Source organism: Hypanus sabinus, chromosome 4 (assembly GCF_030144855.1).
Source record: "Hypanus sabinus isolate sHypSab1 chromosome 4, sHypSab1.hap1, whole genome shotgun sequence".
NCBI lineage: Eukaryota > Metazoa > Chordata > Chondrichthyes > Myliobatiformes > Dasyatidae > Hypanus > Hypanus sabinus.
In genome coordinates, this window is record NC_082709.1 from 85,116,969 (window position 1) to 85,141,723 (window position 24,755).

Here is a 24,755-nt window from a genome sequence, read left to right on the forward strand (position 1 = left end):
CAAAAGTTATGGAGAGAAGGCAGGACAATGTGGTTTGAATGAAAACAATAATCAGCCACGATGGGCCAAGTAGCCTAATTCTACTCCTATGTCTTATGGTCTTATAGCCCACCAAGCCCATGCCTGTTCATGAAATATCCCAGTCTGACACTAATCCTCTTGTATGCTATTTCTTGTATTCCCATCAACTCCCCTCAGATTACATCACTCCATCATCCACGGGAGTAATTGACCTATCCACCTGCTTTGCGATGTTAAAGAAAACTGGAGCATAGAACAGAGTACATTACAGCACAGAAAAGGCCCTTCAGCCCATGATGTTGTGATCTTGGACCTACTTCAAGATCAATCTAACTCCTCTCTCCCACATAGCTCTCCATCTGTCTTTCATCCATGTGGCTATCTAGGTGTTTTAAAAAATGTTCCTAATGCATCTAGCTTGACCACAACCCACGGCAGGGTGTTCCACAAACCCATTACTGTGTAAAAAAAAAACTGCCTCTGCGATCCCCTCTATATATTCCTCCAATCACTTTAAAACGATGTCCCCATGTATTATCCATTTCCATCCCAGAAAAAAAGTATCTGGCTACCCATTCAATCATCATCTTCTACATCATCTTCTACAAGTCACCTCTTATCTTCCTTTACTCCAAACATAAACCCCTGGGTCACTTAACCTATCATCACAAGACACATTCTCTAATCTGGAGAGCACCCTGGTGAATCTCCTCTGCATTCTCTCTGAAGCTTCCACAACCTTTCTCTAGTGAGACCACCACAACTGAACAAAGCACCCAGAGAAATCCCATCCAGTCACAGGGAGAATGTCAAACTCGTTACCAGGGTCGCTGGTGCAGAGGAGGGAGCTGGCTGCATGCGCCAGACACAATATAGGAACTTAACTCAAATAGCCAGTCAATTCAGGATGGCCAATACATGCTGCCCTCTATTGCCATGGACATAGGACGAAATTATATCAGGCACCGAGTATAGGAGTTTGGATGTTGAAGTTGAAGTTGTATGTTTGTGATAAACACAAGAGATCCTGCTGATGTTGGAAATCCAGAGCAACACACACAAAATGCTGGAGGTACTCAGCAATTCAGCCAGCATCCATGAGGAGGAATAAACAGCCAATATTTCAGGCCAAGAGAGTGGAATCAGGAGTGGAAAGGAAGAGCAAAGATGCCAGAATAGGAAGGTGGAGAGGGGAAGGAAGACAAGCTAGAAAGTGTTAGTTGAAGCCAGGTGGATGAGGGAGGGGAGATGATACAAGAAGTTGGAAGGTGACAGGTGGAAAAGGTAAAGGACTAGAGAGGAAGGAATCTGATAGGAGAGGCAAATGGCCTATAGGAGAAAGGGAGGAGTGGAGACCAGGGGGAGGTGATAGGCAGGTGAGGAGAAGAGGCAAGAGGTCAGAGTGGGGATTTGAAGGAGGACGTTTGAGAAGTCAGTGTTCATGTTCAAGTCAGGTTGGAGGCTACCTAGATGAAATATGAAGTGTTGTTCTTCCAACCTGATCGTGATGATAAGTGGAGGCTACAAACTGACATGTCAGAATGGGAATAGGGATACAAATTAAAATAGTTGGCCACAAGGATATCCCACATTTTGCAGATGGAGTAGAGGTGCTTGTCAAAGCTGTAGGCTGAATTTACAGTTTTGTGTATAATTCTACTCACTTACCTACAGGAAAGGTATCTACAAACTTGAAAGATTGCAGAGAAAGTTTACAAGGTTGTTGCCAAGGCTTGAGAATCTGAGTTATAGGTTGAATAGGATAAGATTTATTCACCGGAATGCAAGAGATATACTATAAACAAAGGGTATAGGATAGGGTCAATGATGCAAGCTTTGTCCCGTTTGATGAGACTAGAACTAGAAATCATAGATTAAAGGTTAAAGGAGTATTATTTAAGGGGAATTTGAGGGTGTATTTCTTCACTTAGAGGATGGTGTGAGTGTGGAATGAGCTGCCAGTGGAAGTGGTGAATATGGATTAATTTGCAACTTTTAAGAGAAGTTTGGACAGCTATATAAATGAGAGGGGTATGAGTGCAAGTAAATGGGACTAGGCAGAAGATCAGGCTGGCATGGACTAGATGGAGCTAAGGGACTGCTCTGTGATTCTATGTTGAATTGAACAAAATCTCTTCTGCCTGCATGTGATCCACATCGCTCTATATCCATTTGTCTAACAGCCTTTTATGCTTGTATCATAGCTGCCATGGTCTACAATTGATGGCTTTGTAACCAAGTTTAAGAATGATTCAGATAGGTAATGTTGAGGAAACAGGGAGCCAGCAGATAGACATGGACAGATTTGGAGAAGACCAGGCTGGCATGGACTAGATGGGCCAAAGGGTCCTTTTTAATGCTGTAGTGTTCTATGACTCTATGCAACGGAATGTCCCGACATAAGCAGCTGTGGATCCACAGTGTGTGCTACATTATGGAGTTTCCTCATTGGATCTTTCAGCCTCGCACTCTCCTTCACAATGCTCCTGAACGTCACCTGTCTCAGTACCTCAGCCTCAGCTTGCACATTGTTGGCAAGTATCTTGAGTTGCCCTATCATGTTATAGGCACTATATAAATATTGCCATGTCAGCACGCACTGACATTCATACTAGTATTAGACAAGTTGTGGCATAGATCCAGTTTAAAAAAAAAATCTAGGTTAAAGTCTGTGATTTAAACATGAAAGGAGCAAAACAGAGGTGAAACATTTACCCTTTCATGGTACAGTAGCATACCAGTTAGTGAAACACCTTATAGTGCTAATGACACGGGTCCAATTCCCAATGCTGACTGTACATTCTCCCCATGACCATGTGGGTTTCCTCCTATATACCAAAAATGCATAGGTTAAAGTAACACACACAAAATGTTGGAAGAACTCAGCAGGTCAGGCAGCATCTATGGAGAGGAATAAAGAAGTCAACGTGATAAAGGGTCTCGGCCCAAAACGTCGGTTCTTTATTCCTTTCTATAGATACTGCTTGACCTGCTGACTTCTTCTAGCATTGTGTGTGTGAGTTACTCTGGATTTCCAGCATCTGTAGAACCTCTTGTATTTATGGGTTAGGATTAGTAAATTATGGGTATGCTGTGCTGGCGCTGGAAGCATGGTGACATTTGTGGGCTGTCCGAGCACATCCTTGGACTGTGTTGGTTGTTGATGCAAATAATGCATTTCACTGTGTGTTTTGATGTACACATAACAAGTTATCAATCAATCTGTGTAGCTAAGTTATCATATGTATTGTGCTTTTTATTATTATTGTGTTCTTTATCTTATTGTGTTTCTTTGTGCTGCATCAGATCGGAAGTAACAATTCTTTTACACTTGTGTCTTCTTCCAATCCGAAGGACCACCAGATACAATGAGATGATACAAAATCTTGAACTTATCTCAAATTATTCAGTTGGACCACAAGGCTGTAAACAAACATTAATCACTCCCCGTAAAACACCTTTTTTAAAAAAATGCACCAAATTGAATGACCAAATAAATTGTGAAATCAACAAATATAAAATTCTTCATTTCTCTAGAGTTAAATACAGATGCAATGATTCAAATAAAACTTTAAATGACTAAAACAGACTTAAAACATTCAAGCTGCCGCATTCCACTTTGAATGGCGTTGTTGGAAATACCGTAAGTAAAAGTCAGAGAATACTGACACTAATCTTCACCTTGGCTATTGCCAGATTCAAAGGTGCAAAGAATTGCTCAAATAAACACATAACATAGAGGTACCAACTGCCCAAATAGATAATTGGCTATTTCACAGGAGAAAGCCTGAGACAGACTTTCAGATCATGTTCCGTAATCAACAAGTTAAGGCCAGTCCCAATGCATTCCTCAAGTTTGGCAGCTAGTTTGGAAAACAAAATGTACAAAGGCAGCTCTCATTTATATCCTGCTACTACTGCTCTCCCTGCCTTGGCAATGAGGGAATGTAGCTCATGTTACCACTTTAAGGTGGTGTACCAGCAGCCCCCTTCGCCCCAATTTAGTCGCAATCGCAGTGCAATCACATGGGAGGAGGGGTTCCACATGGTCACTTGACATTTGAGATCAGATACAAATGACCAGCTTTATAAAGATTAACCTTATTCTATTAAATTAATTTTATTTTCTATCATCTATGTGCCCATCTAAGAACCTGTTAAATGCCCCCTAATGTATCTGCTTCTACTATCACCATTGACAGGGTGTTCCACATATTCACTGCTCTATGTGTAAAATAACTTATACTTGATATCCCCCTACAATTTCCTCCAATCACCTTAACAATTATGCCCCCCTCATTTTTGCCATATTAGCTGGATAGTGTGGCAACACTTGAGGGCTGCACTCAGCCCATCCGTAGGTTGTGTTAGTTGTTAACAGCACTTTGTTTTGTCCTCTATCATCCATGATAGAACACAGAATACTGCATCAGTACAGCCCTTCAGCCCTCAATATTCACTCTGTCTGATCCACTCCCATGTCAGGGCCACCAGACTCAAAAACAGCTACTTTTCCCAAGCAGTGAAGCTAATCAACACCTCCACCCACTAACCACCCCCCCCCACATCCCAATCACCACTACTTTATCATATCCAGTTAGTCACCTTACGTATAGACACTTCTGTGCCTAGCGTCACTTTATGGATGTGCAATCAATCTATGTAGTGTCTATAAAAAGAATTCACCACCCTCCTTAGAAGTTTTCACGTTTTATTGTTTTACAACAGTGAATCACAGTGGATTTAAATTGGCTTTTTTGACACTGGTCAACAGAAAAAGACTCTTTCATGCCAAAGTGAAAATAGATCTAAATTAATCGAATTATTTAGAACAAAGTGATCTAAGTTAATTACAGATATAAAACACAAAATAATTGATTACATAAGTATTCACCCCCCCCTTCGTATGACACACCAAATCATCACTGTTGTAGCCAATTAGGTTTAGAAGTCACATAATTAGTTAAGATGTCCTGGATAAACCTGTGTGCAGTCAAGGTGTTTTAACTGATTGTAGTAAAAATACACCTGTATCTGGAAGGTCCTGCTGCTGGTGAGTCAGTATCCTGGCAAAAACTACACCATGAAGTCAAAAGAACACTCCAAACAACTCCACAGAAAGGTTAATGAAAAGCGCAAGTCAGGAGAAAATTTCCCAGTCTCTGAATATCTCTTGGAGTAGTTATGTCAATCAAGAAATGGAAAGAATATTGCACAGCTGTAAATCTGCCTCAAGCAGGCCGTCCTCATAAACTGAGTGGTCTTGCAAGAAGGGGACATATGACAACTGTGGAGAAGTTACACGTTTCAGTGGCTGAGATGGGAGACTCCGCATAGAGCAACTGTTGCCTGGGTGCTTCACCAGTCATAGCTTTATGAGAAAGGGGCAAAGTGAAAACCACTGTTGAAAAAAATACACATGAAATTTCAACTAGAGTTTGCCAGAAAGCATATGGGATACCCTGAAGTCAGTTGGAAGAAGGTTCTATGGCCATGAGACTAAGCACTATGTTTGGCATAAGCCAAACATCGCACTCATCAAAAACACACCACCCTACTGTGAAGCACGGTGGCGGCAGCATCGTGCTGTGGGGATGCTTCACTACAGCAGGCCCTGGAAGGCTTGTGAAGGTAGCGGATAAAATGAATGCAGCTAAGTACAGGGAAATCCTGAAGGAAAATCTGATGCAGTCTGCAAGAGAACTGGGACTTGGGAAAAGATTTGTTTCCAGCAAGTCTATGACTCCAAGCATAAAGCCAAAGCTACACAGGAACAGCTTAAAACAACAAAGTTACTGACCTGGCTTGGCCAAATCAAAGTCCAAACCTCAATCCAATTAAGGATTTGTGGCTGGAATTGAAAAGGGCTGTTCACTCATGATCCCCATGCAATTTTAGAGAGCTTGAGCATTTTGTAAAGAATGGGGAAAAATTGCAATGTCCAGATGTGCAACACCGATCGAGACCTATCCACACAGACTCAAGGTTGTAATTGCTGCCAAAGGTGCATCTACTAAATACTGACTTGAAGTGGGTGAATACTTATGCAATCAATTCTTTTGTGCTTTATATTTGTAATTAATTTAGATCACTTTGTAGAGATGTTTTCATTTGACACAGTCTTTTTCTGTAGATCCGTGTCAAAAAAGCCAAATTAAAACCACTTGTGATTCAATGTTGTAAAACAATAAAACATTAACACTTCCAAAAGAGTGGGCGGGGAGGATGAATACTCTTTATAGGCTCTGTATATAAGCTATCTTGAATCTTTTTCCCCGATGTATGCAAGATAAATAAATAAATTAACCTGAAACCCACATTAACATGGCCAACTTGTACAAAGCACTCAGCAGTATCAAACTGCACACACTGATTCAAGGACGGAGATCTGTATTTATGTAGCAGTGTTGAATATGCAGAACATCACAAAAGCTCTTCTCTTGGCTGCATAAACTGATCACAAGATTTAGTTTCAATGGCTCAGTCCAATCAAAGCAGACAGTCAATTGTTTGGTTAAGAGTAGTTCTTTTTAATTCATTTTTAAAATGTACCTATGTGTTGTTTCCATTTATTACCTGGACTTGAAGAAGCCAGGTAAGGGATCAGATACATTAGTGGATCTGGATGGCGCCTGCATACACTGCTCCTTCAGTTGGCATCTTCTGGATAGATAATTTCACTTCTTTATGTCTCTTATGTTTGTTTTTCATCTTGGATGTGGTTCTGGAACTGCTGGAGCCTGTGATTTGCTGTCCGGAGATCATTTGGGTGTTCCAGCACTCTGCAGTCTCTGAGAGGATTCATGAGGCATAGATAGCATGCCGGAACCTCGAGGTGGGCAGGATGCAGGATGTGAATCATTATTTGACTCCATTTCACTGATTAAAGCTTCCAGTGTGCACTGATTAAAGTGATGAGGGAGCTTAAGCATTGAAGTGAGTGCCGGCTGCCTGTCTTTTGATTCTAGGATCACTCTGCTACGCTACTGGAGAGGGGAGAGCCTGCCACTGTGCCCGGAGAATGCTGCCCAGGTTTTCTGCATTTTGGATGTGGACTTGGACTGTGGACTTTCCCCAGTCTAATAGTTTCATATGTTCTGTGTTTTTTGCCCAATCTTTCTCATATTTTGTGTGGGGAGGGGGGTGTGAAGGTTGATGCACCTGTTCTATTTTTTTTGTGCTGCCAGGAGGGATTTGGGGTCTGATCTGCCTGTTCCATTTTTATTCGTTTTTCTGTGCAGGGAGTGGTATGGTGGGGGGGGGGGGGGAGTTGATGATCGTGCTGCCTTTCTTTTCTTTCTTGGATTCAAGGCAGGAGAATTTCAGAGTTGTATAGTTTGATAATAAATGAGCCTTTGACCTTTGTAATCATAACAGGTCAGACTGGGTACATATGGCAGATTACCCTTAGACAGGCACATAGAAGATAGAAAAATGGAAGGCTATGAGGGAGGGAAGGCTTAGATTGATCTTGGAGCAAGTTCAAAGGTCGGCATGACATTGGGCCAAAGGAACTGTACTGTGCTGTTCTAAGTTTGACTTCCTTCTTGGTAGTTTATAGCCACCATTAGACTTCAGTTTTTCTTTAAATTCCAGATTTAATTACTCAGTTTAAATTTGAATGCTGCCGTGGCACCTGCACTGAAATCAATGACCAAATATCATTAATAAATCAGTGACGGTGGCCACAGTAACTTAACAGTTAGAGTAAGGGGTCTGCATGGGGTTTGTACGTTCTCCTCTTGACCATATGGGTTTCCTACAGGTGTTCAGGTTTCCTCTCATATTTCAAAGATGAATGGTTTCGGGTTAGAGAGTTATGGGCACAGGAAACATGGTCACACTTGGGGCTGCCCTCAGCACATCCTTGGTCATTGATGCAAATGAAGTATTTCATGGTATGTTTCAATGTACGTGAGACAAACAACGCTAATCTTTTAAGACTGTTAAGTTTTTGCACACCTCTGGATCGTAATCCAGTTAACTGCCACAACCCTGCCAGAATTTTTAAAAGAAGGTGGAGCGATCATTTCCAAAGAAGGTAAAGAGGCAGAGGGAATTAGCCATGGATCTCCAAAATTTAAATCAGAAGGAGGTGTAGACACGAGCACCAATGGTGGGGCAACTAAAATCTGTAATGCTGATTTGCTGGACAATGTAACAGAAACCATTTCAACAGCAGCAAGGGTTGGACAATGGTCTGTGATCTTTGAAGTAATACATTGACTGGAAAAATGATCAGCAGTTCAGCATTACTAATAAGGTCATAAGTGTGCAATGCATTAGAGTTAAACATTTAGGCACTTAAGAGCCTCTTAGATTGGCACATAGATATGATGAAATTCAGATTGAATTCACATAGATTAAATACGTACATTTCACATAGATGAAATTCAGATTATTATCTGAATGGTGGCCAATTAGGAAAAGGGGAGATGCAACGAGACCTGGCTGTCATTGTACACCAGTCATTGAATGTGGGCATGCAGGTACAGCAGGCGGTGATTCGAGTACAGGAGTAGGAAGGTTCTACTGCAGTTGTACAAGGCCTTGGTGAGACCAGATCTGGAGTATTGTGTGCAGTTTTGGTCCCCTAATCTGAGGAAAGACATTCTTGACATAGAGGGAGTACAAAGAAGGTTCACCAGATTGATACCTGGGATGGCAGGACTTTCATATGAAGAAAGACTGGATCGACTAGGCTTATACTCTCTGGAATTTAGAAGATTGAGGGGGGATCTTATTGAAACATATAAAATTCTAAAGGGATTGGACAGGCTAGATGCAGGAAGGTTGTTCCCGATGTTGGGGAAGTCCAGAACAAGGGGTCACAGTTTAAAGACAAAGGGGAAGCCTTTTAGGACCGAGATGAGGAAAAACTTCTTCACAGAGAGAGTGGTGAATCTGTGGAATTCTCTGCCACGGGAAACAGTTGAGGCCAGTTCATTGGCTATATTTAAGAGGGAGTTAGATATGGCCCCTGTGGCTAAAGGGATCAGGGGGTATGGAGAGAAAGCAGGAACAGGGTTCTGAGTTGGATGATCAGCCATGATCATACTGAATGGCGGTGCAGGCTCGAAGGGCCGAATGGCCTACTCCTGCACCTGTTTTCTATGTTCCTATATTTCTATAGAAAAGTGGAAGGCTCTGTGGCAGGGTACGGTTAGACTGATCTTAGATAAATTTAAAAGATTGGCACAACATTGTGGGCTGAAGTATCTGTACTGATTATGTTAACTAACATCACAACCAGAGGAAATCCTGCCTGGCAGACTAACTGCTCTTGCCCTGTATATGGTTGTGTTGGTACCATAGGAGAAATGAGTGAGGTTGATACAACTGGGTTATGGAGCAAGAAAGCAAAAAAATCACTGAATTATTTTAAAATTATAGGGAGGGATTAGTGATTCTTGATAAAGACCCACTGTGGCATTGATCTGAACAAGATATTTATAACCTTAAATGCAGCACAACTCAAGTGTATGTGACAGATTGATTAAAGCCACTGCCTCAAAACTAATACCGGGGAGCATAAGGCGACTGGAGGAAAGTATGTTAGAGGTAGTTTTTTTTAAAACACCGGGAATGTGGGTGTGTAAAGTGTGTTACTAGGGGTGGTGATATAGGCACATACATTAGGGACATTTAAAAGACTTCTAGATAGCCACATGGATGATAGAAAGTGGAGGGCTATGTGAGAAGGAAGGGTTAGTGTAGGTTAAAAGATCGGCACAACACCATCAGCCAAAAGGCCTGTACTGTGCTGTAGTGTTCTATGTTCCAGGGACCAGGATTCATTCCTGACCTCCGTTGCTATCTGGGCACAGTACTCTCTGTGACTGATTGAGTTTCCTCTGGGATGGTCCAGTTTCCTTCCAAATCCAGGGTTGGGATCTGGTTGTGAATCGCCCCAAGTGTAAGGTGGGTGGTCAAAGATTTGTGAGTGCTTGTGGGGGAGGGATTATGTTAATAGAAAAGCACCAAAATAAGGTATGTATGTAGCTGGGTACTTGATAATTAGTGCAGAAATTGAGGGATGAAGGGCTATTTCTGAGCTGCATTGACTTTAAAACTTTTAAATTTTTTCTATATTAAGAGATACAGTGTGGAACAGGCTCTTCCAGCCCAGAGTCGCACTCCCCAGCAGCCCAACCTATTTAACCTTGTCTTAATCACAGGACAATTTACAATGAACAAATTACCTACAAGCCTGTATGCCTTTGGACTGTGGAAGGAAACCGAAGCACTCGGGGGAAACCCATGTGCTCACAGGAAGGGTACAGAAAGTGCCGGAATTGAAGTCCAAACTCCAACACCCTGAGCTCTAATACAGTCACACTAATCACTACGCTACTGTCCCAGATAAAGTATGTTACATAAAAGTAACACATTATTTTCAACAGAAGAGATATCGACAAACTCAAACCGACCTCCAAGCATCATCAGGGCTCCGTCCACCTCTTTTTAAATTGAGGTAAACTTTAAGCACATCATACCCATGGTAATGCTGGTATACAAATGCTTAATTGCACTGAGTAATTTTGACATAAATGACACAATAGCCAGGGAGAAAGTAACGCCCAGCAAATGCAGTAGGCGCCTACACAATTGTAACCGCCTTTGGCGACCACAACACATGAGAGGGTCAAAACACCAAAGAATTTAACAAACAATTACAGACCATTTTATCTTAAAGGTATGCAAATAATTGGAACTGCAGACATATTGATTGCACACACAAGGATATAATGGAAAATCAGGACAAGGGATCTGAATGGATTATACAGGTCCAGAATACGATCATAATCCTATGATGATGGTCTCAAAGAATCAATATCCCCAAAAATTAGTCACTTTAAATACTATCTATGCAATGACAATGGAATTAAATCAAATTGATCTAAGCAACTTATAATGAGAGGTCCTACTGATGAGCGGGTTCCTGATACGGCAGACCCTGTATTGCTTCATACCATATCCCAGAAGTTTCCTGAAATGAATTACAGTATCCCAGGCAACTGTCACTCACTGTGTGCATAGCAAAATCCCTCAAAGAGCATACAAATGGAGAATGATTACTATTGTACTTCACTTGAAAGAATATGTATGGATAATTTACAATATTGAAAAGGTTTGCATTTTACTTGGTCTGAATTGATTCTGGCCACATTAAGCAGGATAAAGTGGGAAAAGAAAGGCTACAATAACTTTCTCCCTCTAATCCAAGGACTTTTTAATCTACAGAATTGAAACTGATTTGGACTGATAGATTTCCAGATGCCAAGTGCTGCTGGGTTCTGGTAGGAGAGTGCTAAAGTACAGGAGTGCTGGTGACCTCAATGCTGATGACTGCACAAAATACTCTCTGCTTCTAATGTCTTGTGATATGTAGTTACCAGAAACAGGTTTACTGGGGACAGGGACTAATTCCCAGAGAGCTGTTTTCAACATGGGAAGACAAGGATAAATTTCAACTTCTTTGCTTTCTTACTAGAACCCCACTACAACATCCATTTCAGATTCTGTTAATATAAAGTCCTAAATTTTTCTTTCTTCAAATTTTACAGTGCATTCTTATGCTCTGTTACTATCATTCCAATGTGGAATCATTGATATTTTGTACATCTCTCAGGCTATTAAAAGCCAAGCATTCATTATTCTTCCAATAACTGAACACAATAATTATGTCATTTTCACTAGTCTTTCAGACAAGGATGTCATTCTATGAGAACAAGAGAAACTTGTCCTCTTCTCCAAATGAACCAATAGAGAAAGACAACCAGTTTTGCAGGCCTCTGAAGATCACCAACTTATGCTTGTCTTTTCCTGCAGGCATCCTTTGCACTTCAAACATTCCTTTCTTCTGAAATCAAGCTCTTCACTATTCCTCAAAGCTGAGGTGGTTAAGTTGAGATTTGACAGAGGCAATTGAAACCATATAAATGCACTAAATATATTCATCCTTCCACATGAGGCAACACTTCACCTGCCAGTCTGTCGGGGTATCTGGTGTGGCCTCCTCTACATCGGTGAGACCCAACGTAGACTGAGGGACCGCTTTAAGCACCTACACACTAACTAAAACAAGCATAGATTCAGCCATGCCACTGAATGGTGGAAGCTCAAGGGGTCCATCCCTCTTCTCCTCAGTAACATCTGAGAAACTGTAACCCATAGATGAGGGGCTAACAAAGTTTTAAATGGTGATTGGCAAAAGAACCAGAGGCACCCAAGCTAAATGACTTGTTTAAATGAATGCGTAGTTAGGATGATAAATCACTTGCTGATAGGTAGTAGAAAGGATGGTAGCCCTCAAAAGGGAATGGGAGATATTTTTCCAAGGGTAGGGTAAGAACTGCTGGCTACAGATAAACAATGGCACTCATTAGACTGTTGTTAGAAGACAGCAACCAGACCAAACAGAATGCTCTTGTGTTGCACTTTATATTACAAAGTAGGTAACAGACAATATCTACCCCATCATAGACTGTTTCTGTTTAGTTCTTTCCCTGATCACTGACCCCTCAAGAACTTTCAGTTCTGATGGAAAAAGTCATAGTTCGGAATGTCAGCCTGGTTTCCACATTAATTCCAAGTTCCCCCCCCCCCCCCCCACAAACTTTATGTTTAGTTTCAGGCTTTCTGTATTATTTTGAAACTAAAGCAAGTTCCAAACACAACCACATACCTAGCTGGTAAGCACTGAGAGTACTTTGGTTTGTAGTGTTGGGGAAAGGAAGAATTGGTGGGTGGGGTGGAAGTGAAAGCATTGAAAGGAAAAATAATAATCAGTTTTCATACAGAGTTACAAATCAGGAGGGAATAAAAATGCAACTTCTGGAATCAACCATGTCTCTCGCAACCTTTTAAAGTTATTTTGCACGATTTTTTTTGCAGATTTAAAGAAGCTGAGTTTAGAATTAAGTATGCATTGTTATCACTGTACAGGGCGTTGATGAGGGCACACCAAGAGTATCCTGCATAGCTTTGGTCCCCTTATCTAAGAATGGATATTCCAACACTGGGAGAAGTCTGAAAGAAATTCACTGGGCTAATTCCTGGTAACAGAATGCTATCCTATCAGAAGTAGCTATACAAGTTGTTTCTACATTCTTTGGAAATTAGAAGAATAAGAGGTGACTTTATAGAAACACATAAAATCCTATGGTGTATAACAGGGTAGATTTAAAAGGTTTTCACTCGTGAGACAGTCAAACAAGGGGACAGAGTTACTAAACAAGAAAATAGTCATCAATTGCAATATTTTGAAAAAAAGTGATGAACCTCTGGAATTTACCTTAAAGTTGTGGAGACTAGATCATTGGAGGTATTTAAAGAGGAGGTAGATATGTTTTTGAAGGATTGGCAAGTTGAAGTGTTATGTGGAACTAGCAATGAGAAAGACAAAGTTTGGGGTACATCAGCCACGGTCCTGTTTAACTGCAGGCCTTTCCCTATTTTCTAGAGTTCAATATATTATTCTTAGACTTACTCAAGATTCAGGGGGTGGTGTGCAATGCAGGGGAAGAAGGAAATATGTTATCTACAGATGCTTATGAGGATACAAACTCAGAAAAGGAACTGAAATACTTCTGCAGCAGAAAATTTTGATTGAACATTTCCACATTGCTGTTTGTGGAAATAACTCAATCTCAAGTGGCAAGCCGACCATCGGACATCTTGAGATTGTTCCAAAAGACAAGGCCACTCATTTTGAATAGGCATGGAATATGTACTTGAAAAATAGCACTGATGGGGCAAAATAAGCTCCTACAAAAAGGAATGGACAGAGTGGGAAGTGATGTTCCCTTAATGGGTAATGCACCATCCAGGAAAATATTCACTTGGTTTTGGCTCTGCTTTCATTTCCTGTTTGGCTGGGACGGGGGTGGGGGGAGGGAAGGTTGTGTGGGAGAGATGAGTGTTGAGTTCCCTAGCAGTTTATTTGGCTTGAATGGATTCAAACTTACCCAATCTTCTACAATCAGAATCAATGTAGTGATATCAAATCTTTATATTGTCTTTTTTTTTGGAAGAGGGAAAGGGTACACGGGGGTGAAAGATAGAAAAAAAACTATTTAATTAGAAAAATGTACTACAAAATATTATAGAGATAGATGCCAGCACCCTCAGCATGTACTCCAATTGAAACCAATCCCTATCCCATTATGTGACTGGATGGAGTCTTCAAAGCTTATGAGGTTTCTACACTTGCTCCCAAAATTTAACTATTTCAGACTTAGTTCTCTGTTGTACACCTGGAGGTCAGGCTCAACAGACTTTTGGAGTCCACATTAATAAATCGTGTCATGACAGCATTCAATACACATCGCGCATGGCCACTTTTTCACTTGCCATTTTACACAGAGTCAGAATTAAAGCACTCCAAAACTTAACCCCAGTAAGTTCTGATGGAAGTGAGCAGACAGGCAGCATCCAACAGTGACCAAACAGACAAGTGAATCACACCTCTCGCACTCAATGAGACTTGCTCCTCCAGCCACGTGTTGTATGCAAATTCTACACATGTAACCATAGAAGTTACCAAAAGGTTTGGTGGCTATGATTAACTTACAGCACAGGTAGTACCAATGGAGCAAAACAAATAGCTAAATCCTTCTGGGATGAAGAAAAACATGCAATTTTTTCTATTTTGCTCTCCATTGAAAACTGAACAATTCTGTACAAACTGGAGTGGGAATACAGGACATAATGGAGAGAGAACACACAGGATCCTACCCAGTTGGCAGAAATACTGAAGCTAGAATGATTGATGATTTTTTTTCTCCCTGTGTAGAAATAATGGAAGTCTGACAGATGACAAATGCAAAGTGCCTCCTAGGATAGATGGAGCCACTCTTGTTAATGCTGCCAATATTAGATCATTTTGGTGTCCTGGACGGCTCCGGCAGGCTGCAGTTGTTCAGTCTGGTTCAATACCCAGTTAATATTTGGTCTTTCTTGGAGGTTAACAACCATCATAGAGGTTAGCAGATGTTGTAGGGACTGGGTGTACCTGGATAGGAACAAAGATCAGAGGCAACTTCAACTAACTGATTAGTAATATGCAATAAAAATAATTTACATAAAATTAACAACTCAATTTGTGTTTATACTGCAGAGCATCATCCTTCAATTCTCTCAACATGTACTCAGCACGTCCTTCTATTTTTATTCTCCTATATCTGCCCACCTAACATCCAGGAACAGAAGGACATCTTTTCTGTTGTCCTCTTCTCACAAAAAAGTTTAATTCTAACCACCCTCACTGGATATTCTCCTTTGAGACCTCAGTCAGGATATACATAAAATTCACTATGATTGCTTTAAGAAACATTAAAGATCTCTAAGATTTTTTTCTAAGCAATGGTGAATATACAGAACTGAACAAACACCTTTGCACTGACTTGTTCTATACAAATAAAAACAAGAAGCTCTCTAAGCCACTCTCAGGTTGTACTCATATTCATCTGGGTAGCCTCCAAACTGATGGCATGAACATCGATTTTTCTAACTTCCAGTAATTTCTTCACCTTTCCCCTCCTCTTTTTTCCATTCCTCAATCTGGCTCTCCTCTTCCCCTTAATACCTCCCTCTAGTGCCCCCCTCCTTCCTTTCTCCCCTCCTATGAGATTCCTTCTTCTTCAGCCCTTTATCTTTTCCACCTATCATCTCCCAGCATCGCAATTCACCCCCCCCCACCCACTTTCACCCTCACCTATCATCTGCCAGATTATACTCCTTCTCCTCCTCAGTACCTTCGTATGCTGGCTTCTGCCCCTTCCTCTCCAGCCCTGATGAAAGGTACTGTCATGAAACGTAAACTGCGTCTTCCCCTCCATAGATGCTGAGTTCCTCCATCATTTTGTATGTGTTACTCTATTTTTAAACCTTTGATGAATTCATTTACCGCGTTTAACTCTCCAGTGTCTTCAGAAAAGTACACTTGCAATTTCTTGCTCTTATTCAGATTCACCAATTTTGTTGACTTTCAACAGCACCCCCACCCAGTTTGGCGTTTTAAAATCACTCAGTTCAGAGGGCAATGGGATGGACAAAGGGCACTAAACCTGCCAGCAATGTCCACATGCCGTTAATGAATAAATTTTTAAAAAATAGTATGTTAATAAAGCTATTAGCTGTTAGATAAAGATAATTGAGTCTCCCCTGCTCTTCTTTGGAGCAGTGTTTGCAGCAACTGTCATATCCACCTGGGCAGCCAAACGGAGAAGTTAAGTTTAGTAATGTGGGATTACCAGTAGCTACACTACAGCAACAAGCATAGTGTCACACCCACATGTCTGAGGTTCATCAAATTTAATACCTTATAGTTCAGAGAGGAGAACCAACTACTGATCCACAGGTGAATAGGATGACTCTATAAAGTCTATTCTCATCATCTTTAATATTTACGCTCCTGCTTTACATGAGCATTAAGGCAGGATTTAGATACCAACTCACACTTGGAAAAGAATATATTACTATTACAGTCGGCCCTTCTTATCTGCGAGGGATTAGTTCCGGGACCTCCCTCAGATGCCAAAAAACGTGGATGCTCAAGTCCCTTATATAAAATGGTGTAGTATTTGCATATAACCAACACACATCCTCCCGTATACTTTAAATCACCTCTAGATTACTTATAATACCTAATACAATGTAAATGCTATGTAAATAGTTGTTATACTGTAATGTTTAGGGAATATTGACAAGAAAAAAAACTGTACATGTTCCTCTCGCTCACAACACAAGCAGCAAATGAATGAGATGTGAGGTAAACAATAATCAAACAATGAGTTAAACTTGTAATACCTGTACAGTAGTTGTTACCTGTACAGTAGTTGTTTAGGGAATAAGGACATTTTGGAGGAGGTTCAATAATACTAAAGTCAGGAACTGTGGAAGTTGAGGGCTGAGGATCTTCAAGCATTGAACATCGAGACTTCAGAATTGCAGCCCCTCTGATAATGGTGCTGCAGCCTCAGCATTAGCCGATGCCGATTTTCCCATGATCTTTACATTCTTGAGGCTGTAGTGCTTTACATAGCCAGCCAGCTATCCCTTACTAGCTTTAAACTCTTTTCTCTCGCTCTCATCAACCCCGTCTGCTTTATTGTGCAAATGTTTGATTCATTCTTACCAACCTTACGGCCCACTTCAGAAAGCGTCATACCACTTTTCAAAAGATCTAATATTTCTACTTTCTTGGCGAGAGTTAGCACTTTATGCTTCCTTTTAGCCTTTGAGGAATTGCTTTGACCACCTAATTGTTTTTTAGAAGCCATTTTTTCACAGGAACAAAGTAGCGAACGAGCGAGACATGAGGTGAACAATGCTCGAACAAGTGCACTTCCGGGTTTTCTCGATTCGCGGTTGGTTGAATTCGCGCAAGCGGAACTTGCGGATAAGGAGGGCTGAAGGTATTCAGTTACTCTTCCCAATTTATCATGAAGCAGGGAATAGCAGAGGATGAGACTAAAACAGCATTCCAAGGACATGGAGTCACCAAAGACTGATGCACTATGGAGGGCATTCTAACTGGTTGCATCACTGTCTTGCATGGAGCCACAACTGCACAGGACCAGAAAAAGCTACAAAGGGTTGTACACTTGCCCAGCTCCATCACGGGCACTAGCCTCGCCACCATTCAAGACATCTTCAAAAGGCAATGCCTCAAAAAGGTGGCACCCATCATCAAGGATCCCCACCACACAGGACAGACTCTCTTCTCATTACTACCATCAGAGGACTCACAGGAGCCTGAATATACACACTTAATGTTTTAGGTATAGATCCTTCCCCTACATCATCAGATTTCTGAATGGATAATGAACCTATGAACACAACCTCACTATTTTTGAACTCTTTTTACACTACCTTTTAATATGTATTTCTTCATATAATTTATAGTACATTTTATGTCTTTCACAATATTGCTGCTGCAAAACAACAACATTTCACAACACGAGGAGATCTGCAGATGCTGGAAATTTTGGATTCCAGACCTAACCAATTCCCTTCCACCACCACTCTCCTCTGCTAGCAGAATTAGTTCTTACTCTCAATAATTTCTCCTTTGGCTCCTCCCACTTCCTCCAAACCAAAGGTGTAGCCACGGGCAACCGCAGGGTCCCAGTTATGCCTGCCCTTTTGTTGGCTTTATGGAACAGTCCATGTTCCAAGCCTATACGGGTATCCGTCCCCCCTTTTCCTTTGCTACATCAACGACTGCATTGGCGCTGCCTCCTGCACGCATGCTGAGCTCGTTGACTTCATTAACTTTGCCTCCAACTTTCACCCTGCCCTCAAATTTACCTGGTCTATTTATACACCTCCCTCCCCTTTCTTGATCTTTCTGTCTCCATCTCTGGAGACGGCCTATCTACTGATATCTACTATAAGCCTACAGACTCTCACAGCTACCTGGACTATTCCTCTTCCCACCCTGTCTCTTACAAAAATGCTATCCCCTTCTCACAATTCCTCTGTCTCCGCCACATCTGCTCTCAGGATGAGGATTTTCATTCCAGGACAAAGGAGATGTCTTCCTTTTTTAAACAAAGGGGCTTCCCTTCTTCCACCATCAACTCTGCTCTCAAACGCATCTCTCCCATTTCCCACACATCTGTCCTCACCCCATCCGCCCACCACCCCATTTGGGATAGGGTCCCCCTTGTCGTCACCTACCACCCCACCAGCCTCCGGATCCAACATATAATTCAATGCAACCTCCGCCACCTCCAACGGGATCCCACTACCAAGCACATCTTTCCCTCCCCCCCCTTCTGCTTTCCACAGGGATCGCTCCCTACGCAACTCCCTCGTCCATTATTCCCCCCCATCCCTTCCCACCAATCTCCCTCCTGGCACTTACCCTTGCAAGCAGAACAAGTGCTACACCTGCCCTTACACTTCCTCCCTCACCACCATTCAGGGCCCCAGACAGTCCTTCCAGGTGAGGCAACACTTCACCTGTGAGTCGGCTGGTGTGGTATACTGCGTCCGGTGCTCCTGGTGTGGCCTTTATATCGGTGAGACCCGATGCAGACAGGGAGAACGTTTCGCTGAACACCTACGCTCTGTCCGCCAGAGAAAGCAGGATCTCCCAGTGGCCACACATTTTAATTCTACATCACACTCCCATTCTGATATGTCTATCCATGGCCTCCCCTACTGTCAAGATGAAACCACACTCAGGTTGGAGGAACAACACCTTATATACCAGCTGGGTAGCCTCCAACCCAATGGCATGAACACTGACTTCTCTAACTTCCATTAATGCCCCTTCCCTTCATACCCATCCCTGATATATTTAGTTATTTTTCCCCCTCCTTTTTTTTCTGTCTGCCCATCACTCTGCCTGTTCTCCATCTCCCTCTGGTGCTCCCCTCCCCCTTTCTTTCTCCTGAGGCTTCCCGTCCCATGATCCTTTCCCTTCTCCAGCTCTGTATCACTTTCACCAATCACCTTTCTGGCTCTCAGCTTCACCCCACCTACTCCGGTCTTCTCCTATCATTTCGCATTTTCCCCACTTCCCTCCTACTTTCAAATCTCTTACTATCTTTCCTCTCAGTTAGTCCTGACAAAGGGTCTCGGCTCGAAATGTCGACAGTGCTTCTCCCTATAGACGCTGCCTGGCCTGCTGCGTTCCACCAAAATTTTGTGTGTGTTGCTAACACTTCACAACATGTATCAGTGATATTAAACCTGATTCTGATTCTCAAACACAAGAATGTCGGCAGATGCTGAAAATCCAAAGCAACACACACAAAATGCTGGTGGAATTCAGCAGATCAGGCAGCGCCTATGGAAAAGAGTAAATAGTCAATGTTTCGAGCTGAGACCCTACTTCAGGACTCTTATTCTGCCATTTTACTCTGTTCTACCCTGAGTCTGATTCTTAATATCCAAAGCTTCCAAGGGAATCACTTCCAAACTAATTGCCATGAATCCTGATACCTATTACTTGAAATCACCGAACTTCAGGAGAGATGAATGGTACACGAGAGAAGGGTAACTCAAAGCCTAATTTCAAAGGTTTATCTCTTTCAAACCTTTGAGATAACTAAATTTCTTCTCCATTCATGTGAAAGTTTTAAGAAGCTATTGCAGTTTTCTCACCTCCCCACCTGACTTTACCTGCAGTTTTCTGGAATGGTTATCGGATTCTGTACAGCCAATGCCACACAATCTCCTTTCTGGAAGATGCCATCATACGGTCCTTCCAGGAACATCATAGCATAGAGCACACATCCTAGGGACTAGAAATAAATCACCATGACACATTGAAAAAAACTTGGATACTATTAACAGCTCAATCAATAACAGCAAGAAGCTTGGTGACTAATGCTAGTTAGATTTTAAGATGTGGACTACACGATCTTAGAATCATAGAGTCATACAGCACAGAAACAGGCCTTTTGGCCCATCCACTCAATTCCCAACTGCTATTCTGTCTAGTCTCATTGACCTGTACCTTGTCCATATCCCTCCCTACTCCTCCCATTCATGTACTTACCCATGGACTCTTTCAATTTTTAAGCTTTCCTGTAGGTAGGTGACCAGAACTGCACACAAAACTCCAATTTTGATCTCACCAACGTCTTTTACAACTTCATCGTAACATCCCAACTCGGTACTCAGTACTTGGGTTTATGAATGCCAGTGTGACAAAAGCTTTCTTTATGATCTACCTGTGATGACACTTCCAAAGAATTACAGATCTATATTCCCTCTGTTCTACTGCAGTGTCCTACCTTGCACTGGGTAAGACTAACCCCGGTTTATACTCCCAAAGTGCAATCTCTCACTCTTCTCTGCATCTTGCAAACACTTACTTTGATGACTCTGCTTATTTTCAAGGAGAAAAGAGAGTGAGAGAGACAGACAGACAGAAAGAGACAGAGAGAGAGTGAGAGAGAAAGAGAGAGTGAGTGAGAGTGTGAGAGAGTGAGACATCGACTGTGAGACAGAGAGTGAGAGACAGAGAGTGAGAGAGTGAGCGAGAGTGTGAGAGAGTATGAGAGAGAGAGAGTGACTGAGAGAGTGAGAGTGACAGACACGTTCATAAGGAGAGAGGCTTTATTTAGATCCCATCCAGTACCACCCTACATTTGCTATAATGGAGAGGACAGAGCCAATATTAGCCCAGAGACTTCTGCAAACTTTACCAAAATAAATTCTGGCTTGGAATATTTGGCTACCTGCACTTGCTTGTGGATGGTATGTATCAGGGTACATAATTTGAAACCTTGCAATCTAAGTTTGACATTTCTTCAGCTCAAAAATTACTGGCCAATCCGAGAAGTTAGAGGTGAAACAGCTCTTAACAGAATGTGCAGTTACCACTCTACATCAGCCATCAGATACTATGCACTCAGTAGTGGCTATTCAAACATTAGTTCCCAGGAACAACAACAGACGAAACTTGTAGCTGAAACTATGGCAAACATTCACAATAAAAAGGATTACTTTACCAAAAATAAAGTAGATTTCCAAATAATGTGCATAAAACCAATGCCCACACTTACAGCAGCGTAGTCTCCAAATGTGACAAAGGAAAACAAAATAAGACCATAAGAAATAGGAGCAGAACTAAGTCACTTGTCATCAAATCTGCTCTGCCGTTCGATCATGGCTGATTTATTTTCCCTCTCAACCCCATTCTCTTGCTTTCTCCTTATAATCTTTGATGTCTTTACTAATCAAGAGCCCATTAGTCTCAGCTTTAACTATATAGTTGTAAGAAAAAATTTGTGAACCCTTTGCAATTACCTGGTTTTCTGCATTAATTGCTCATAAAATGTGGTCTGATCTCATCTAGTTCATCACAATTATGGACAAACGTAATCTGCCTAAACTAATAAAACACAAACAATTGTACTTTTCTTGTCTTTATTGAACACATTGTTTAATCATTCACAGTACAGGCTGGAAAAAGTATATATTTAATAACTGATAGAACCTCCTTTAGCAGCAATAACTTCTACTGAATATTTCCTGTAGCAGCTGATCAGACTTGCACAATGACAAGGAGGAATTTTACACCGTTCCTCCATACTAAACTGTCTCAGTTTATCAATATCTCTGGGATACCTTGCCTGAAGAGCCCTCTTCAGGTCATGTCACAGTATCTCAATTGGGTTAAGGTCCGGACTCTGAATTGGCCATTCCCAAATATGATTTTTCTTCTTTTTAAACCATTCTGTTGTTGATTTACTCTTGTGTTTCTGATCATTGTTTTGTTACATCATCCAACTTCAATGAAGCTTTAGGTTATGGACAGCTACCCTGACATTCTCTGGTAAAATGTCTTGATACAATTTTGAATTCATTGTTCCCTTAACAATTGCAAGTTCTCCAGGCCCTGGTGCAGCAAAGCAATCCCAGACCATGATGTTCCTTCCACCATGCTTCACAATTGGGATGAGGTTTCGTTGTTGGTGTCTAATGCCCTTTTCCTCCAAACATAGCAGTGTGCATTTCTGCCAAAAAGTTCAACTTTTGTCTCATCTTTCCACAGAACATTGTCCCTGAAGCATTGTGGAACATCCAGGTGGTCGTTTGCAAACTCGAGACATGCAGCAACTTTTTTCTTTGGAGAGCAGTGATTTCCTCCAAGGTGTCCTTCCATGAACACCATTTTTGTTCAGTGCTTTTCTTATTGTGGACACATGAACACAAGTTCTAGAGATTTCTGCAGGTCTTTTGCTGTTACCCTTGGGTTCTTTTTCACCTCTTTCACGTTGTGTGCTTGATGTGATCTTTGAAGGACACCCACTCCTAGGGAGAGTAGCAACAGACTGAATTTCCTCTATTTGTAGACAATTTCTCTTCTTGTGAACTGATGAAAACTCAGGTCTTTAGAAATGATTTTATAGCCTTTTCCAGCTTGATGCATCTCTATAATTCTTCTTCTAAGGTCCTCTGAAAGTTGTTTTGATTGAGGCATGTGTACATAAACAAATCTTTCTTGAGAAGAGTAAGCTCTGTCAGTAACCTCTACAGCCCACACCTCCAATATCATCTCATTGAATAGAACATCTGACTCCAAATAGCTTTGTAGAAGGCATCACCCCAGAGGTGCACATACCTTTCTGAACCTAGACTGATTGTTTAAATGGTGTACTCATTAGTAAGTACTGAAGAAGTTCAATTCTTTGTGTGAAATATTGTGGAATATTGTGTGTTATTAGTTTAGGCAGATTGTGTTTGTCTATTATTGTGACTTAGATTAAGATCAAATCACATTTTATGAGTAATTAATGTAGAAAACCAGGTAACGCAAAGGTTTCACAAACTTTTTCTTACAACTGTACCTAATGGCCTGGCTTCCACAGCTGTCTGAGGCAATGAATTTCACGGAATCAACACCCTCTAATTAATAATAAATTCAATAGAATTGGGAAGAGTTAAAAAGAAAAATATTTTATTAATTTGCACAAAACTTTAGAGCTCTAGTTGTATGATCAGGGTTCGATTCCCATCACTACCTGTAAGGAGTTTGTATACTCTCCCCATATGGCTGCTCTAGTTCCTTACACATTCTAAAGATGTATGGGCTAGGGTTAGTAAGTTGTGGGCATGCTTTGTTGCTGCCGAAGTATGACGACACTCATCAGCTGCCCAGCATAATCCTCACTGATTTGATTTAGTGCATACGATGCATTTTATGGTGTTTCGGTGTACATGTGACAAATAATGCTAATCTCTAATCAGAAGGTGATGGGTTAAGGAATTCACCACCGAAGCACTATTGTGAAGCACCAGTTAAAAATCATTTGGGTATTCATTTGAAAAACTGTAATTTACAAAGCTGTGGATCAAGAACCTTCACAGAAAGAATGATATAATTCAAACAGTCCAGTTCTAGAGGACATGCAGGAACAGAGTGAACCAAATTCAATGAAGTACACGTTTTCAAAAATTGCACAGCATGTTGAGAGATCGATTATCAATGGGTTGATGCAATTTACATCAGGCAGGGAGGCACGTGTATCAACATCTGGCAGGGATTATAGGCTCTGTAATTAGAAACCCTTGTGTAGAAAAGCAGGGAAATTATCTTGAATGTTTAGGCCACAACTGGAACAATAGTGCTCAATTCTAGTCAACACATAATTAAAGATGTGAAAATAATGGACTGAGTTTAAAAACATGGCTCCAGGTTTCCACAAATACTATTTAACTAATGAGTATTTCTAGTCTTTTCTGATTTTACTCCACAGAATTTAGTTGCAAATTCAAATGAGAGAATTTGGGGCTATTCCTCTATCAGAAGGTTGAAAGGAAATTTGATAAGGATAAGGACAGCATAACTAGAAGGAAGAGGTTCTGATTAGTAAGAGTTACAAATTCAAACTGGTGAGTAAAAACACTTATATGGTACTTGGTTTATCATTATCACATGTACCATGATCTAGTTCTCCATGCTATCCAGACAGATCATCCCAACCATGAGGCTATCAAGGTAGTACAAAGGGAAAGGCATTAGTAGAATGCAGAATATTTTGTTACAGTTACAGAGAAAGTGCAATGCAGGGAGACAGATAAGGTGCAATGGTGCTAAGATCTGAAATGCCTTCTGTATAAAGGGGAACAATATAGAATTAATTAGAGCTTTCAAAGGGCTCCAACGTGATGGTCTGAGTGGCATATTTCCCTTTGTTCACTGTGAATAGTATTTGGAATTGGGATTAGTTTATTATTGTCATGTCACCAAGACACAATGAAAA

At 41.2% G+C, this 24,755-nt stretch overlaps 1 protein-coding gene across 2 annotated transcripts in view; it reads right to left on the reverse strand.

Moving 5' to 3' along the window:
- Positions 1-3,519: 3,519 nt before the first annotated feature.
- The window catches only part of stk16 (serine/threonine kinase 16), a 48,077-nt gene continuing 26,841 nt past the window's right edge, over positions 3,520-24,755 (reverse strand). Inside the window, exons 7-8 of one of the 2 annotated variants that reach the window (XM_059967607.1) lie at positions 20,161-20,282; positions 3,520-15,037 (exon numbers count right to left, since the gene is read on the reverse strand). In XM_059967607.1, the coding sequence (XP_059823590.1) occupies positions 14,899-15,037; positions 20,161-20,282 (261 nt within the window). In that variant the 3' untranslated portion in view covers positions 3,520-14,898. Of the gene's footprint in view, positions 15,038-20,142; positions 20,283-24,755 lie in introns of both variants that reach the window. The other variant, XM_059967609.1, reaches the window with a different exon arrangement.